This window comes from Populus trichocarpa, chromosome 10 (assembly GCF_000002775.5).
Source record: "Populus trichocarpa isolate Nisqually-1 chromosome 10, P.trichocarpa_v4.1, whole genome shotgun sequence".
Classification (NCBI taxonomy): domain Eukaryota; kingdom Viridiplantae; phylum Streptophyta; class Magnoliopsida; order Malpighiales; family Salicaceae; genus Populus; species Populus trichocarpa.
In genome coordinates, this window is record NC_037294.2 from 18,512,209 (window position 1) to 18,530,527 (window position 18,319).

At 35.2% G+C, this 18,319-nt stretch overlaps 3 protein-coding genes across 4 annotated transcripts; 1 reads left to right on the plus strand and 2 right to left on the minus strand.

Moving 5' to 3' along the window:
• Positions 1 to 396: 396 nt before the first annotated feature.
• On the minus strand, positions 397 to 4,699 carry LOC7474434 (phosphoinositide phospholipase C 2). Of its 2 annotated transcripts, none has more exons than XM_024610914.2 (9): positions 4,266 to 4,699; positions 3,469 to 3,665; positions 2,957 to 3,092; positions 2,645 to 2,881; positions 2,336 to 2,571; positions 1,963 to 2,080; positions 1,481 to 1,633; positions 1,259 to 1,345; positions 397 to 939 (listed from the first exon to the last, which is right to left on the minus strand). In XM_024610914.2, the coding sequence occupies exons 1-9, from the start codon at positions 4,572 to 4,574 to the stop codon at positions 646 to 648; spliced, it is 1,767 nt and encodes a 588-aa protein (XP_024466682.1). In that variant the 5' UTR covers positions 4,575 to 4,699; the 3' UTR covers positions 397 to 645. The 2 variants fall into 2 exon arrangements, with proteins under 2 accessions (XP_024466682.1, XP_002316212.1); XM_002316176.4 differs by having other exon boundaries at positions 2,336 to 2,568; positions 4,266 to 4,698.
• Positions 4,700 to 9,872: 5,173 nt separating this feature from the next.
• On the minus strand, positions 9,873 to 14,854 carry LOC7474435 (phosphoinositide phospholipase C 6). The gene is made up of 9 exons (XM_024610188.2): positions 14,253 to 14,854; positions 13,248 to 13,444; positions 12,515 to 12,650; positions 12,174 to 12,419; positions 11,876 to 12,096; positions 11,650 to 11,767; positions 11,208 to 11,360; positions 11,042 to 11,128; positions 9,873 to 10,572 (listed from the first exon to the last, which is right to left on the minus strand). Exons 1-9 carry the CDS (start codon positions 14,643 to 14,645, stop codon positions 10,279 to 10,281), a joined length of 1,845 nt encoding a protein of 614 aa, XP_024465956.1. The 5' UTR covers positions 14,646 to 14,854; the 3' UTR covers positions 9,873 to 10,278.
• Positions 14,855 to 15,863: 1,009 nt separating this feature from the next.
• Positions 15,864 to 18,244, plus strand: LOC7474436 (peptidyl-prolyl cis-trans isomerase CYP19-4). Its single transcript, XM_002315123.4, has 8 exons — positions 15,864 to 16,042; positions 16,185 to 16,247; positions 16,327 to 16,411; positions 16,748 to 16,795; positions 16,903 to 16,926; positions 17,208 to 17,390; positions 17,545 to 17,620; positions 17,830 to 18,244. Exons 1-8 carry the CDS (start codon positions 15,965 to 15,967, stop codon positions 17,966 to 17,968), a joined length of 696 nt encoding a protein of 231 aa, XP_002315159.1. The 5' UTR covers positions 15,864 to 15,964; the 3' UTR covers positions 17,969 to 18,244.
• The last annotated feature ends 75 nt before the right edge of the window (positions 18,245 to 18,319 follow it).

Here is an 18,319-nt window from a genome sequence, read left to right on the forward strand (position 1 = left end):
TTTTGTGAAGTATCTGGTGTCTGCTTCCTTACACAAGTATGATGGAAACAGTATCACACTACACCACACTATTGTTGGGGCTAGGCTGACCCTTATAGGGTACCTCTTTCTAAATTTTAGTCTTACTTTCCCTATTGATTTTATTGCAAATTTGATTGACTATCTCTTCTCTAATGTGTTTAGGGCTGACCTCATATGCGCCTTCGGTACAAAGCCATGCATGCTGTCGCTTGTAACAATTCTTTTATTGAAGAAGTGGTGAAAACTTATGGTCAAATCGATGACCACTTGGAAAACAGACTGGAAATAGGAAACAAGATTGACTTGGAATTTATTTTTTTTAGCATCAACGGGAACTGATGACAAGAAACAAGATGGCTGTCTTGGGATTCAATGTTGCCCAAATCACAGTTTAACGATCTTATTGTCTTGAGGCAACTACAAAAATACTTGCTAGCTGTCACATATTTCACAAGATTATAGTACATCAAAACGAACAGCCAATGGAAAGCAGCAGGCAGATGTTATTATGTTCACACGGCAACAAAAATCACATAATCACACCAGCTCACAACAACAAATGGACTTCACAGATTTTTACATCGCTCCAGTGGTTTTATACTTGGCATGGAACTGCCATTGGTATCAAACAAATTCGAGACGCACAAGGAGCTTTACAGAATTGTATTTCTCTCCCTTGCGGTCATGGAGTGGAACTGCTCGAATCCCTTCTCTCAACTCCCGCACAGGAAGGCATGTTTGACCACCAAAGTCATCCTTTTCTGACATGTCATACTCATGAACTTCAATCCGGAGCAGAGCTAGATCTGGAACAGTTAATGGAAACTCAAACCCCTCATCCCAAACAGGTATCCAATTGTCCTCCAGAGTCCTTGTTTTCTTCATCCCAGTATCTGCAGGGACCCCAGCAATCCCAACCTGCACAAAATAAAGTTGAATTGCACTAGATTATCCATTATTTTCATGGTCTGGTTCAGATAGCTCTCGGAAAAGAGGGAGGTGGGCAAAAAGAACTGAGCAAAATGGAACCAGAAGCACACTGCAAAAATCCAGGGAACACGTAACAGCTAAGACAAACACGGTGTCATGGTAAAGCCTTGGGTTACAACAAATCTCAACGAGGATAATGCCATGGACACAACCAGAACAAGAGGTTTTTGGCGATAAGACAAAAATATTTTGGATATGGTCACTTATGAAGAGAAGAAAATGAGACCAGAAGATTGTATCCACTTACCCTCACATAGAAATCTGGTGGGGAATATGCATCAAAATGTGTGTGATGGAAATCATAATACCATCCTTCACCCATGTATATTTTCACCTATTCAGCAATAAGAAGATTACAATTACTAATCAACGCAAAAGCAAATACACAAGTGGACATTATATGGGCGTTTTAAATGGAAATCCAGGAAAAATCCATTCCAATCAAAGTGAATGACAACAAAGCACTCACCTTCAAAGTTTTTTGCACAGGTAACTTGGCTTTGGGATCAAATACCTCGCCATGTGGACCAGACTTCAGAAGAAAATCCGGTTTCTTCACAAAACCACACCCACCATTGGCTCTGAACATTCCTTGCATCATCCAGAGTGATCTTCCATATCCCTGGAATGAAAGACCTGCTTTTAGTATTTGGTGGAGGCACATACTTGTACAAATTTGAAAGAACAATAATATATCTAACGCACCAGTCAGCTAGTGTTGTATAAGATAAGTATACTCAAGAAAGCCTCCATCACAATTCTCTTCTATCAGTCTAGTACTTTTTAAACACAATTTTGAATAAAATTATTCAATTAAGCAAATCCATTTACAAACAAAAGGCCAAAACTCTTAAAAACTACAATGATGTAACACCAAATCCACACAGCTTCACTTTCTGCCCTCAAAGTTTATGCATGGGGAACTCAATCCTTAGATTTTGGAGCACAAACCTGCATATTAAAAGCAACCATTTGAGCACCATGCATCCATCCAATTAGTGGGTTGTAGTTGGATGAGTTCACACGAATACCCTTTGGATACACCCTGAGTATATTCCGCTGGGTAAACCTGTATAGCAAGTCATTCATTAGACATTATGGAACTTGGTTTTCTAATGATCCAAGTACAAAGTGTGCATAGGAGATAGTTCTGAAGCACATCAGCTTATTACTGGCATAATAATGGAATAGATAATGCCTGCAAAGGAGTCAAAAATAAGAAGCCAGGACTAAATAAACGCCACCACATAAAATACTAAAAGTCATTTTTTTAAGTCATTCAAATAGAGTTCTTTCAACAGAATGCTTTAGGGCTTGTTGATACCTGACAATTTCTTTTCCATGGGTCTCTGCAGCATTTTCAAGTTGTTGCTCGCTTAAGCTAAGACGCCTCGCTTTATCAGGATCCACTTTCAAACATTCTTCTAATCCACCTTTAGGCTTCCCAGCAGGAATAGCAATTAAACGTTTATATTCTGGTGCTATATCATGCGGCAACTTGTGGTCTCCTTCACCAGGATCTTCCTCGGCATCATTATCATCTTCGTCCAATTCATTCTGCTTCGAGAAGATTGGTCAGGAATGAGATTAGAAAAAACTGGCGAGCTAAAAACTAATATGCGTCTTCACATACCTTGTCATCAGCGCCTTTAAGATTAAGGATTTCTTTCCCCCAAGCTTCTTCATCGGGAGCAGCATTACCCTTCTGGGAATCACTCTCTTTATCCTTAATTTCCTTTGCCTCAAGGTACTCCTTCGGTGGTTTTGTTGATATGATAATACGTCTCTTCAATGACTCAGGGGAAGGGAATTCCTTCAAGCATTCTGAGCCAGGAGAAAACAGTGTGTCTCCAAATGTTTGAGTGACCATCTAGAAATCATTGAAAGAATAGTAAATCATTAGCCCGTGAGAGTTGCACATCCCTACAAAATAACAAAGACTCACCTTAGACACTTTAGACTGGAGATCTGGAGTAAGGTGATCTTCTAGAGTTATAACAACAGGGAATTCAGAGGCAGTAAAAGCATGCTCCTTGATTGACCTCAAACATTTGATAAGTTGCACCGGGGTTGTCAAAGTCCTAAACAAAGTAAAATGTACCACTGGTTAAGGGAAGGATGCTTCAAAAGTATTTTGAAGTTAATAGAAATTTCTGATACCCGATTAAAAGTCAATTAAGGCAAAGTTTATGCGTTAAAGGATACTGCATTATGTAAAAGAATTTAACAAATTAGCTCATATGGATCCTCCGTCAAGAAATAAAAAAACACAACAAGGCTTCTTTATGATTCAAATCACCTACTCAAGATCAAGCTCAAAACTTTAAGAAAAAATATCGCGTTTAAGTTGCTGTATCAATAATTTTAGTTCCTGCTTCATTTTCATTTTGCAGTAACAATTAAACATCATTTAGTACCCACATTAGAGATTCCAGCATTAGCACAATAACAGCATACCTCCCATGAAGTACCTCCACATCATCCTTGTCGGAATTTGGCCATATATCCAATTCAATTACTCTCACACCTTTCTTCAGTGCATTTATGATGGGAACATCGCTGCAATCGCTACTGAGCTGATTCCCAGTTAGATATGAATTGTGGCCGGTATAAATGAAATAGTGTGAAATGGGAGCTGTCATATCATGGTGCGCCTGAAACCAGAGAATGCAATAGAACAGCAAATACAAAAGAACGCAGATATCTAAGTGAGATTGAAACAAAGCAGTGATTCCACGAAAAAAAAACAGATAAATCAGTTAAAAAATAAACCATGACAAAGAGGCAATAGTTGAAAACTTTTATTTTTACATTCCTGATCGTTTCTTGGGGAAAATGAAAGACGTTCCACTCATAAAGAAATGTTAAATAACAAAAGTCAAAAGCCAAATGGACACTTTCAGGCATCCCATGGATCTTTCTGCATCTAATCATATGTTTCAAAGAGAATTAACCAATAGCACTAATTGAATCATGAATTACTTTGATCAATGCAGCTAATTACTACCCATCTAGTCAAAAGTCAAAATCTTGAGTTTTTCCCAATATAGAACCAAAAAACCCGACAAACTTCCTATTTTAGTCACTAGAGCAAAAACTAGAGGGGCAAAAAAAGAGTCTGTCTAGCTATTTCAAGTGATTCCAGCATTTATGATAAGTACCGGATTTAAGCAAAAAGAAATAGTCATTTAACATAAGTCATTAAAGAACCAGAACTTAGCCTCAACAAAGAAAGGTAAGAAAACAAAAATTACCCCAAGTTTAAGATCAAGAGGAGGGTTATTATCACCAAAAAGATACTTAAAAAAGGCCTCAAGATTGAGCCCTTTACGGTGAAAAATGGCCAAATGTTTGAGGCTTTCAATGATGGCTTGTGCTTCCTCAAGAGTAGCCTTTTCTTGTTTTTGAACCTCGATCAAGAACCTGTGGAGATGATTGTCGGTCATGATGCCATTATCCGAGTATTGATTAAACAAGGCCCTGATCTCCTCCGGTGCCTCTGCCACTGCAAGCTTGAACCTCCTGCTAAAGCACAAGCAAACTCTGTAGGTCTGTTTAGACATTGGAGAAATTTTTTTCACTTCTTGGAGTTTTGAGGATTACAGTTTGTGTTATTTTTTCTTGTATGTAAGAGGAGAGAGTGTTGTTCGTGTCTTGTCTGTATACGTAGAGTATTGATGTGTGAATGGTTTCCATATAAATTAGTTGGTGATGGTCCAGATTGACCCTTTTGTTTTTCTGATGGGGTCAGTTTAGACAGGTGGCTTTGGCGTATTGGGTTTGGTTTTGGCTGTGATGAGAATCCATTACTCCCTCTACACTCTTATCCCTTCGCTAGATAAATGGTTAGGTTACTTGACGCTTGATAGGTAGCTTCCGATGATGATGACGACGACGATGATGATGATGATAAATAAAATAAAAATCGAGATATATTACTATTTTCTTTCGTTTTTTACTTAGATTCTGACAATTGTCGAGATATTTTTAATCAGTTTTAATAATGTATCGTTTAATTTTTCACCATGGAAATTTTTTTTTTAATGATATATTGTTGAGACGATCAAACGAACCTCAATCAAGGAGAAAAATTAAAGAAACCCAATTTTCTTTCTGTAGTGAAGAAAACCTCAACTGTTTTTGTTATACACTATGCCTCACTGTTATATACAAATAAGATGAGGTGGATTATACCTGTTTTTTGATCGTGTACAAGAGGCTTCTTTGCGCGGTGATTGGGCAGTGTTTTTTAAAAATTAATTTTTTTTGTTTTAAATTATTTTTTTATATTTTTTATTACTTTAATACGTAGATATAAAAATAAATTTAAAAAATATATTATTTTAATATATTTTAAAATAAAAAACACTCTGTAAAGCAGTTTTTTCCGCTGTCTCACATACCCCAAAATGTTAAACATGTGCCTCACGTTGTCCTTTTAAAAAAAAAATCTTAAAGTTCTGCAGGTGGAAAATAGACAGACTAGTATACCGGTTTTGCTGAGAGAGTATACAGAGGAGACCTTAATATTTTTGTCGTTATTAGTTATTACTGTAATTTAATAAGCAGATAAGAATAAGAGGGTTAAAGTGAGACACTGGTTTGACGCGTCGTACATGCCCGGGAAATTATTAGGAATAACGCGCTACGTAAGTCGACTACTTTAATTTATTTATTTTTTGACGGCAAGTTAACCGGTGTATTTTTTAAGATATTTTTTTTGAAGTTTTTCAAAGTATATTAAAATTAAAAATTAAATTAAAAGAAAAAAACTAAACCTATTTGTGAAATTATTGTACACTCTGTTTCTTTCTACTTTCTTTCCTTCAGTATTTTATGTTTTGGTGTTTTTTTAGAAAACATTTGGCCCATTAACATTGCAACGATGTTGATCCAGGCTTTGTGTGTTGTTTTTTTCGTTTGTAAATAGGGACCTTGAGATACTACGGAATATTTTGTTAGTTAGTTGGTACTTGATTTTCTAAAATATATTTTTATTTTATTATTTTATAGTAGTTAAAGTTTTGTGGCTTGAATTTGAGACTCTTGAAAATATCGAGTCCTTTTAATCTTGTAACATTAGGAACTCGGTTGGATACTTTTTTTTTTTTTACTGTTCTTTTTTCTTTTTTAAAAAACTTGATCGTTTTTTTTTTTGGAATTGACTTTATATTTTGTTGTGGTTTCCTTTGTATAGGGTTTTTGCAATGTCCATAAAACAGTTAGATGCTTGATTAATGCTTGGTTAGTTGAAATATATTTGTAATTCTTCTAATTTAGAACAACTGGGGATTTGGGGACCAGATTTGATACTGGAACGGATAAGGGGGTATCATTAACGAGCAATGTAAGATTGGTTAGTGCATGCAACGCATATGTTAAGGAGTGAGGGACGCAACAGTGCTTCGACAACGAGGACAGCTACCTCTAGTAGCCAAACTTTACCTTCTATAGTGGTTTTAGAGGAATCATGTTATTCTCTTCTATATGGAGGGGTGCATGGTTATTGTCATGGTAGGTTGCTATTTAATGTTTGATTCTTATTTTTATTTATTATTAAATTTGTGTTATGAGCTCTTTTATAAAAAATAAATGTATTTCTAATTTCACCTTTCAATCAAAACATTGAAGGTTGTTCTCTTGTTTTTATTTTTCAAATTTAATCATTATTGTTTTAATTGCTATTTTTTTAATCTTGGATCTTTTTGTAAAATTTAATTTAATTTTTTAATTTCATCATTCGATCATAAAATATAAGTTGTCCTTTGATTTTTTTTCCATTTCGAATTTGATTTTCATCTTTTCATTGCTGTTTTTTTGTTGTAGGTCATTTTACAAGGTTGATTTTTTTTTCATCCTTCCACATAAAGGCTGGTTGAAAATCTAGCTCCATGTTTTCTCTCGATGGGGTGGTACCGGTTTCACGACCCGGGTCATGAGTTTAAAAGCTTAGCCCAGGTTAATATTGATATTTTTCAACAATATTTTTCCTTTTCAATCCCATTCTTCCATGTATTTTTTTTTCCTTAATTTGGGTTTTGTGATTTTCTTTGATTTATTTTCTATTTTTTTACCCCGATCCCGTTATTCGGACTTTGAGTTTGATGGGTTATATCAAGTTTTTTTTTTATATATTTTTAATTTGATACTTTTTCTCGGTCTTGTCCTTTAGCATCAAGTTGTCTTGATATTGAGTTTTGTAATCTTCTCTAATATGTTTTTTATTTGATTATCTCTTTCGCATGATTCAGGTTGTGGAGTTTGGTATGCTTGCCCAGTTTGCTTTTCTAGGTCATTTTTTTAATTATTTTTTTTCAATTTCATCATTTTACATTATATTTATTAGGAATTGAGTCTCGTTATTTTTTTATTGGCTTATCTCGTTCTCATGACTCGAGCTCCATATTTGACATGCTCACTCAACTTGGCTTTTTTTTTTAATCATGTTATTTCAGACTAGGTTGGTTGAGATTTGAGTTTTGTCATTTTATTTATTTATTTTGATAGTCGTTCTTTTTGTTTAGGTTCTCATGAAAACTTTTTTTTATTTAAATCGGTTCATTTACCGTTGTTGTTTGTTTTTTTATTATCTAATTAAATTATACCAACCTGTTTGGCTCGAGCGGGTCTATATCCTGATTCCTGGACTTTTTTACTTCTTTAAAATAAACTTGCGTCATCTGAGTATTTTTTTCACTAATAATTTTATTTTTTGTCTTAGCCCGCGGTGTGACGCGGACTTATAAATTTAGTTTTTATAAGTATTTGGTGTGTACAGGAAAAAAAATCAAACTCATAAAATATTAAAAAGCAATAAATTTATTTACCATCAAACTTATTTTTCAAGTTTAATATTTTTGTAGATAAACTTGCATAAATCTAGTAACAGGATCATAAGAAAAGAAATATCTTTATGCTAAAAGAATATTCCTTTGAAGCAAGACTGGACCCCAGTGTAAAGGTTTTCTTTCTCACGGATTACCTGACAAGATATTATAGCTTTAAAAGTGACTAGCTAAGCGGGTTCCCCACCGGTTCCCGGAGGGTGAGGATCTATCATCATCTGATGACCCCAGTAAAGAGCTCCGGGCACTATCATCCACCTTCATTGCACGTTTTTCCATTTTTGGACCAGTTTTCCACACACCGGATATTTTTTTTGAGGGGCTTCTAACAAGGTTAAAGAACTCGTGGAAATTTGAGTTTGATAGCCTGACTTGAGATTTCAAGAGTAGCTGAATTAAGAGCCTGTTTTGCTGGGCTGTGTTTACACGAAGTATAAAAGATTATATTTTTTCATTTGAATCATAGTTTTTATAGCATACATAGAGAAACTTTAAGAATTTATTTGAAAGTACGATTTTTGTTGTTTTTAAAATGTTTTTTATTAAGAAATATATTAAAATAATATTTTTTAATTTTTAAAAATTATTTTTAATATTAGCGTATCATTTAAAAATATAAAAAATATATTAATTTGAAATATAAAAAATAAAGAAATTTGATTTTTTTTAAAATATAAAAATAAATAGGGTTTAAAAAGAAGGCGTGCCTTCAACGATCAAGCCATCCCATCATTTTTAATTATTGCGCACTTTTAGAGCTGCAATTAAAGACGATGATGAATTTTAAGCTGGAAGGATGATAAAACGAAACCATGATAGTGCTATTCTTTATTGGCTAATAAAAATGCAGGTGGGGTGGGAGGTGGGGGGTGGGGGGCATTTATGTCGACGGACCGCGTGACCCAACAAAATTACTGCTTGTCGGTCCGTTCCTAATCTGCACCCTTGACTTTTCAACCAGGTTTTGATTTATATAGTTCCCTCCATGACTGGAAGGGGAAGTGGTTGGTAAACTGAATAAAGAAAGACTGTACATGATAAATTTTCTGTGAAGTTATTACGTGTATTTTTGAATAGTATAAAAATTATTTATTATTATATTAAAGGTTGTTCTAGTGGAGAAATTTTTGTTTTAATAAATAAATAAGACAACTTGTCCAATTATTTGCACAAGAATTAACGTGTATTGTTTCGGTTAATGTAAAAGAAAAATAACAATTATTATAATTTTAAATCCTGATTAGATGGTAGATCTATGATAAGGTATCAATTATGGGCTGGGCATACCATTGACCAGGGTTAAATCAAGAATAAAAATAATCATTATCATAATTTTAAAATTCAACCAAGGGTCAATGCAAAGTAATGCCCAAGTCATGAGCCAAGTTGAACTTTAACCGACTCATCACAAGGATAAAACTGATTATTATCATGTTTTAAAACTCGATTTGGGAGTCGACTTGAGACCAGGCTTGAGTAACGAGTCAACCCGGGATACCCCAAGTCAACATATAGATAAAATTGATTATATTATATTATATTATATTTTAAAAATTTGACTCAAAAATCAACCCAGGACAAGGTTTGGGTCGCATGTCAGGAGAATCAACCCTATTTGATCCAAATTCAAAAAGATAGAATCGAAGTAGCCTTGTTTTGACAAAAAAAATTCAAAATAAATCAATAAATTTTTTACTAGTGTTTTATCTCAGGTGAATTCATTTGACTGGATCAGGTCAGATCAATTATTCTTTTATTTTTTAAAAAATCTTAAATGATCTAGGCCCAATCAACCATGTCTCATCTAGTATCTATCGAATACAAAATAAAACAAATTATTCAGTCCAATCAAATACACACCAAACATAAAATATAACAATTACCTACAATCCAATGCTATCCAATCAATATTATATATCCAGTATACCAAACCCCACCTTATAATAAAAACACAAGAACAAGGAGGCTCAGACAAGCGACTGGTCCCACAACTTAATCCAGATTAAATTCAGTGGGGGAAATAACAAATATAGTTTTTTTTTTTTTAACTAAAATTTCATAAACTGTAGTATATGAATCAACATTTTCAAATCTATAATTAAAACACCACACTATATCACATGAATAAACGGAATCACAGAGTCTAATGTGAAAGCACCTAAAGAACGAAAGATTAAACATTTGACATCTCAACAGTGAAGAAAGGACCTTCTTACCATGATTTAACTGCCAAGGGCCAAAAAACTTGATTGTAACATTGCCTATCCTAGCGTCCGTCCGAAGCAAAACTGAAGGATGAGCATTCAGGGCCAGATTCAATCTTTTCAACTAATTACAACGCCTGTGTGTACGCCTACTCTTGGACAAACTGTTGTTATAGGCCCTTGCATATGCCCTCGGTGAACAATTAATACTCTAGAGGTTATACAAACTGAAACCCCACTAGAAGCCTTACATTCTTGAGTTTCTCTCCTTTCTTATCGTGGAGAGGGACTGATCGGATTCCTGGTCTCAGATCCGAGACAGGCAAGCACGTTTGACCACCGAAGTCATCCTTCTCTGACATGTCATACTCTCGCACTTCAATCCGAAGCAAAGCCAATTCGGGAACAGTTAGGGGGAAGGTGAATTCTTGATTCCAAGCTGGAGACCAGTTGTCCTCGATTATCTTTGTTTTTTTCTTTGCAGCATCAGCTGGTGCCCCAACAATGTAAACCTGCAGCGTGGATTATTTAGTTCATTAGTAGGAAGGAACGCGTGAGATAGTTCTTTCAGAAACATAATACAGATGCCAGGAATGTAACAGAACAAGGCAGGTCTGGAACCTCAAAGCCCACAGATACCAACTTCCAAAGCCAGTGATTCGAACTTACTCGCAAAATTTAGAAGTTTCCTTGATGAGAACAAGTTGAATGTCCATTTACTGTCATCACACATCATTTTCTTAAGCTAGAGGAAATAAAATATGCTTTGCTCATTAATGGCTTTTAATCACTTCAGAGAATCAAAAGCTTATATTTTCCACTACTAATGAATGTACTACAAATTGAGAAAAAGGCAGGTTCACAAAAACATATTGAGAAGTCCTTTTCCCATTCGGGGTTGGGAAAACGATGCTCTAGTATTACAAGCCTTAATGACAAAATTCACATTAACATGTGAGCAAGATACTTAATCCAACCGACCTTTGTGTAGAAGTCTGGTGGTGAGTATGAATCAAAGTGCGTGTGGCTAAAATCAAGGCGCCATCCATCGCCCAAGTATACTTTCACCTGTTACTCGATAGAAAGAGTTTGAGAAGAGATTGTCAGACGAATGAAATTCATTTTCAAGCTAAACAAATACGCTCACCTTTAATGTCTTTGTTACTGCTAACTTTATTTTAGGATCAAACACCTCGTTATTTGGACCTTTCTCCATTAGAAAATCTGGTTTCTTAAGGTAACCACACCCTCCATTGGCCCTAAACATCCCGTGCATCAACCAAAGTGATTTTCCGTATCCCTGTTAAAGGAAAACTCACATGTTATTAGGACTTTATTTGGTTGGCATTCTGTGATCACCATACGTGCAAGAACATAAACTTCATATTGCTTGACAGGTCATGAATAAAATTCATTAAAACCAGATCAATAACTACTAATTGGAACATCCAGGTAACCTAACAAAGAAAATTCAAGGCCCAGTGAAATACTAAGCCACTCTTGGTTCCCAAAGAATATACTCTTTTAACTCTTGAATTCCTTCTTAATGAAAGGAAGTTGCTTGATATGAAATGCTTTATGAACCAAACCTGCATATTAAACGCAATCATCTGAGCTCCATGCATCCATCCAACAAGAGGTTTGTAATTAGAGGAGGTGATCCGAGTTCCCTTAGGGTATATTCTCAGAATATTATTCTGTGTAAATCTGGGAAGGTCAACGGCATATATTAGCACTAGTGATCTGATTTTAACATGGACAGTAGCAATAGAAACTTCTTTCAAGCATCTGTCATCAGGAATGTTTGATAGATACCTCACTACATCAGTTCCATTTGTGGTGGCAGCCTTTTCAAGTTCCTGTTCACTCAAACTAAGACGTCTAACTTTATCAACTGCAACTTTCAATGCATCCTTTAATTGACCCTTTGGCTTCCCAGCATGTATTGTGATTAGACGTTTATATGCAGGTGCCCCTAGCTGGCCTGATTTATTGTCACAATCAGTTAGGTCTGCATCATCTTGATCACTGTTGCTCTGCCATTTGTAAAAAAGTTCAAGAAACGTGTTAAAAAATCTAACTTTGACTAGGCAATATTCACCTCTATGCTCACCCTATCATCAGCTTCTAGTTCAGCTGTATGGTCTGGTATCCCTGATGCTTCTTCATCTTCTTCGGATGAATTCCTTCCACCTGGTGATAATGCTCCCTTTTGCTTGATGCCATTAGATTCAAGATACTCTTTTGGTGGTTTGGTTGAAATGATTATGCGATGTTTCAATGATTCTGGAGAAGGGAACTGTACCAAGGAATCTGACTCAGGATAGTACAGCATTCCGCCAAATGTCTGAGTAACCATCTACAAGCAATGGTATTGGAGATTATACTTAAGAAGGAAGCAGATCAGACGTTTCAAGAAAAACTCAAGTCCTTGAAATTGAATTGAAAGCTAACCTCTGCAACTTTAGACTGAAGGTCTGGCCTAAGGTGATCTTCTAAAGTTATAATGACTGGATATGGAGAACTAGAGAAAGCATAGTCTCTTATGGACTTCAGACATTTAATGAGTGGCACTGGAGTGGTCAGGGTCCTACAATTATTCAGGATGTAACCCAGTAAGAGGAACAATGATTCAGAATCATAACATTTATGTATGTCTTTCATACAATGCATGTTCTTTCGTTAACTCACAAACTTTTCAAGTTAATTCACTCGTTTGTGAGTTTCCTCATTTAAGACAACCAACTTTTAGGTACATCATTCAAAGATGATCATGAAAGCTTCTACTTTCCAAATTGTAATATAATGTTATTCCCTGCGGATGATTTTTCTCACACCCTCACTATCAAGAAACTCCAATTTCTTTTGCATCAAATCCATTCAGTGATATCAGTAGGTTTTCTTTTTATTTACAGAAAAAAAAAGTTAAAATTATTCAGTATGCTCCCTGAAAAGGGAAAGATAAATTATTCAGAACAATCAAATATTATGCCGCTAAAAGCTGCTTCATTCTGTTTTGTACTAGCAAGTACACATTTTTTTAAGTGTTACTTGCAATTGAACAAACGTTTCTGATGCACAAATACTACCATCCATGTATAAAAGTAGTTCCACAAATACTTAAAGGCGAGAGAAAGGAATCAGTAATCACATTTGCAAAAATTGTAAGTTTGCGATCAGAACATACCTTCCATGAAGAACAAGAATCTCATCTTTTGAGGAACCAGGCCACAAATCTAGTTCAATTACTCTTACACCTCTTTGCAAAGCTTTTACGATTGGGACCTCGCTGCAATCACTGCTCAGTTGATTCCCAGTTAGGTAGGAATTATGCCCTGTATATATGAAATAGTGTGACAATGGAGCAGTCATATCATGGTGTACCTGGAATGACATAATTTGTCAAGGGCAGACTTAACATGGCCCCTTACAAAACTGTTCGAAGCATCCCCACATAAAACATACATTTCCCGGGAAGGAAGCAAAACTAGCAAAGATGCAGAGAAGTGTTGCTCCAGAGATCGTGTTCCTAAGAAGTAAGTGTAAAAATCTTTTCTTAATTTTCAAATGAGAAGTATTTATTATGGTTCTTGACCATAACCAATTTTTTTAAAAAAACCTTCTAATCTGCAAATCACCCAATTTATAGGGCTCATGCACCTCATCTCAATGAATAATTCTAAATGTTGTGGTCACGAGTTCAAGTATATTCAAGTTTAAAGATTTATATAATTATTAATTTCAAGAACTAACTTCAAGAACGTGATTTATATAATCATTAATTTCAAGAACGTTGAAATTAATGAAGGCATGCTTGCGGAAAACCCACGTTAATAAAAATAATAATTCTAAATGCTGACAAAATCAGCAAAGAAACTATTACCAAAAGGTGGCAGTACCATAACCAAATTAAAAAAAGAAAACCTTACAATCTCCATCATTTGCTGTAAAAAATTACAAACTTCATCCAACCCCATTTTCCAGGCTTCTCTAAAGTTCAAATTATAATGTGAAACAATTAAAACAGAAATGCATTAGCATCAACTGTACAAGATTTTGCTTTCTTTACCCTGTCCACTATCAGAAAATATCCATAATTTAAAAGAATAAACCACAATTGTGATACTCTAAAATTCATAAACGCGCCAAATGTATTTACAGAGGGAGAGGGTGGGGGGGGGGGGGGGTTAACCTGAGAGGTGATGGGCCCATTGAGATCATCATAAAGCAGGAAATGGAAAAAATCATCAAGATTAAGTGAATGTCTACTGTATCTCGTCAAATGATGCCTCCTATTGATAACTTCCTCCATGATCTTCTTTGCCTCCGCCAGCGTGCAGTGAAGCTCGTCCTGGTGCAAAACCAGGAATCGCCGGAGCTGATCGGCCATCATGTGGGACCCACCATCCGAGAACTTGGAAAAAACTTGTTTCACGTCTTTGGGTGGCTCAGCCTCCGTGATCTTGAACTTTCTGTTAAAAAGATTAAACATCTTGTAATTATAGCTCCCCATTTCATCTTTGTTGCTGTTGCTAGGTTCTGGTGACGAAAATGATCTACGCTGGTCTTTCTTGTAGCTCCCCATTGTTTAGTTATCTCTGTCACGCTATCTGGTTTTTGTTTTCTTTTTGGCTGGAAGATTTGGGGGAGAGAGGGAGAGAGAGAGAGACTGGGGAGAGCCTATAAAACAGGAGAATTTGAAGCTCTATCTCTCGTTGGAGAAGGGAGACTATGAAAGCAAACGTACCAAATGGTGGTCTGGCTTCTTCTTCTTCTTCTTCTTCACTAAAAATTAAACAAATAAATTTCGTTATTATCTTTCCCTCGTGCTAGGTTGGTAGCCTTTGTAATAAAACAAGCATTGCACTGTGTCATTTTTTTTTAACAAAAACAATTTCCAGTGAATTCAGATTAGATAAATAAAATTTTAAATCAAACACACGGAATTCTTAGAAATATATTTCCGACGTAATATTTATGCTTCGGAATATTTATGTCAAATGAATATTTTAAATAGTATATTTATTATCGATGGGATGTATTGCATTGATGAGTTTCACAAAGACTAATGATAATCTCACCCCATTAATTTCCTGGAAAATTTTATTCATGGAATTCATAAGCAACAATTACTTATTCAATGTATGAAATAATCATTCAATGTTCGGGATTTTTAATTACATATCAAGAGTATTAATAATAAACCTATTATAATAACAATAAAAATTAAAGAGGTTTTGTACGTTAAAATATTATTAAACCACATAAAATATCTATTTGTAATAATAAATTAATAGAACATGAAACAAATCTTAATATCGTAGCAGATATTTAAATCTCAAGTGTTCTTAAAGCATGAAACGAGTTAATAATTATTTTCAGTCAATGATATAAATGTGATTTTTCAATATTTAATATCAAAACATTATTTTCGATTTAGTTGTCATAAGTATCATTAATTATGTACCAAGTATAATGGAAAGGAAAGGAAAGATTGTTTTTTTTAGAAATGGAATAAATAAACAAATAGATAAATTTCATAAAATAAATAGATAATCTTATTACACTTGTGGTTCTTGAAAAGGAATAAATGTGAATGCACGTACCAATTTGTCATTGTTTGACAAAAGAGAGATTTTTTAGAACGAAGGAAAACCAAGGACAGACAGAAGAGATCCAAAGAACAATAGTAAACTATTCTTTAGTCACTTTATTTTGATGTTGACTAAAACTTAGTCCTTTATATTTGAAACATTATATTTTAATCCCTCAACTCCCGGTGACTGTTGCCTTGTTTAAACATACCAATTAATTTGTCTAAATCAAACATCGAAACACCTCCGGATCTCACAGAGGAGTTTGATTTCATTGCATTAGACCAAACTGTTTGGTTGGAGTGGAGAGATGTCCACCACAACAAGACTGGTGTCCATCGCTCTTTTATGGATTCTTGTTCTCTTTGGAACTCTAGCTTTTATCCAGGTTAGGTTTCTCTCTCTCTCTCTCTCTTTCATTTTTTTCCAAACAAAAGAAAGTTTTTTCTTAATTGTTGGGTTATGTTACGGAATGGGTGTATATTTGTGATTCCTGCTGCCTTAATTTCTTCTTCTTCTTTTTAAATCAGAATCGATTAAGCGATGCTGCGGTCTCATCAGATCCTAAACTTGTTAATAACGAACTCGGTCAGGTAAATCGAAGAAAGAGATATACTTTGATTGCTCTCTTTGGTTTGTGTAGTAACAAAAGTGTGAATTTATGATGGACAGGAAAACAAGTCAGAGGGGGATTTGGATTTGGAAGGAGTTACTCACAGAGTTTACTTCGATGTTGAGATTGCTGGAAAACCCATGGGTATGTATGTGCATATCCAAAAAAATTAAAATTATTTGCTTATGGAATTAAATTCTAAATTGGAATTGCCGTGTTTCTCATTCTATCTTATGATGATATTATTTAGACAACAGCATATGAATCTTGGATCATTTAAGTAATGATCGAGTCACTAAAATCTTTAAGCTTGTTATCTTCCCGTTCTTTAGATGCATCATCGGACCAACCAATGTAACTATTCAGTTTCTTTTATGTCATTGATTATGAAGATGCTGAGCAAAAATGTTATCGCTGTAGTTGCATTTGTTTACACTCTTTAGATGGGATTTATTTATATCTATGACTTTCGACATTCAGGTCGTGTTGTTATGGGCCTCTTTGGAAAAACAGTTCCTAAGACCGCAGGTATGGAGCCTAAGTGCAACAGCGATGTTAATTGTTATCTCATGTGTTCCTTGAGATTTGTTATTTTGTAAACTATGCACTTACTAATTTACATGCTTGTTGTGCAGAAAACTTTCGAGCACTTTGCACGGGTAGCCAAGTAACTTCACCTACTGATTTTTTTTTTTCTAATTTCATTTTGCTACTTTATTGACCTTTTATATGCTGTGGATTACGGGATGATTGCTACTGTGGAATAGGAATTGGAAGAGTACTTAGTTGGGAGAGGAGTAATACATAGTTGGACATTTTTTATTTCACCAATCTTTATCCTGTAGGAATTATACCCTGACCTCAATTTAACTGATAATCGTTTAAAATAGGCTTCAAACTTTATAATTGTTTATTTTGTATGTGGTGAACCTCATTGAAGGAGAGAAAGGAATGGGAAAGAGTGGGAAGCCTCTCCATTTCAAAGGGAGTACGTTCCATAGGATTATTCCCAGCTTTATGATCCAGGGTGGTGATTTTACTCAAGGTGATGGACGAGGTGGAGAGTCGATCTATGGTGAGAAGTTTGCCGATGAGAACTTCAAGCTGAAGCACACTGGACCTGGTAAGCTGGCGCTCTATTACTGCATATTATTAGTTCTAGCCATGACAGTATCTAAAATAGTCTGTAGCAGTTGGTTTCTAGAATGAACAAGAGAGCTGCAATCTTCAAGATGCACCATAGAATTCTAACAATCTAAATTCTACTTTGCAAACAGGAATGCTGTCAATGGCAAATGCAGGACCAGACACCAATGGATCACAATTTTTCATCACCACTGTAGTGACTAGCTGGTAAGTATGCCTGTCTTTGATGAGGCCTGTCTCACCATGTTCCGAGACTATAATTGCATTGCTTAAGGTTTTCAATATCCTATTCTGCTGTTGTCAAATGTAATTAAAAGGTGTTCTTGGGAGACATGAATTTGTGCCAAAGACTGTCCTGTTTAATTGACCTAATGAGGTTTCTAAACTCACATGCAAGCATTTATTTTTCTTGAAAGGTTGGATGGCCACCATGTTGTGTTTGGCAAGGTGCTTTCTGGCATGGATATTATATACAAGATTGAAGCTGAAGGCAAACAGAATGGAGTGCCCAGACATAAAGTTGTGGTTTTAGACTCTGGTGAAATGCCTTTGTGACTTGCCCTCGTTGCAGTTGATCAGTTCTCTTGTTCCCCTATGCAAACTCATCAATGGTGATAGATTTTGTACTCCTGTTATGTCTTAATTAATTTCAAGTTTGTGTGTTTTAAAGCTTACACGTTCACGGTTTTATTGTCACCGTGAGCACATTGATGTGTTTAGGCGATTAACATTAAGGTTACAGCACTAATATTATGTCTCCGTGGGTTTACGAGTTCTGCCTTGGATGGTCGGACATCATTTATAAGACATGTTGAAGAGTTCCCTTTGTCAGTAGGATGTTGCTTGACAGTTTAGATTCTTCCTTATAATCGACAACCTTGCAAGTTGCGACAGATCGTTGACTGA

Bases quoted from the DNA above. Each gene is read 5' to 3' on its own strand.
- LOC7474436 (XM_002315123.4), top strand. From the start codon at position 15,965: ATGTCCACCACAACAAGACTGGTGTCCATCGCTCTTTTATGGATTCTT. The intron at 16,412-16,747 runs GTATGTATGTGC...TTCGACATTCAG, and splicing joins GATTGCTGGAAAACCCATGG to GTCGTGTTGTTATGGGCCTC. The intron at 16,796-16,902 runs GTATGGAGCCTA...CTTGTTGTGCAG, and splicing joins AACAGTTCCTAAGACCGCAG to AAAACTTTCGAGCACTTTGC.
- LOC7474435 (XM_024610188.2), bottom strand. From the start codon at position 14,645: ATGGGGAGCTACAAGAAAGACCAGCGTAGATCATTTTCGTCACCAGAA. The intron at 12,651-13,247 runs GTATGTTCTGAT...GAATAATTGTAG, and splicing joins ATTCTTGTTCTTCATGGAAG to GACCCTGACCACTCCAGTGC. The intron at 10,573-11,041 runs GTCGGTTGGATT...TCCACGCTGCAG, and splicing joins CACCAGACTTCTACACAAAG to GTTTACATTGTTGGGGCACC.
- LOC7474434 (XM_024610914.2), bottom strand. From the start codon at position 4,574: ATGTCTAAACAGACCTACAGAGTTTGCTTGTGCTTTAGCAGGAGGTTC. The intron at 3,666-4,265 runs GTAATTTTTGTT...CTCTGGTTTCAG, and splicing joins CTCTTGATCTTAAACTTGGG to GCGCACCATGATATGACAGC. The intron at 2,081-2,335 runs GTATCAACAAGC...CTTGCTATACAG, and splicing joins CATGGAAAAGAAATTGTCAG to GTTTACCCAGCGGAATATAC.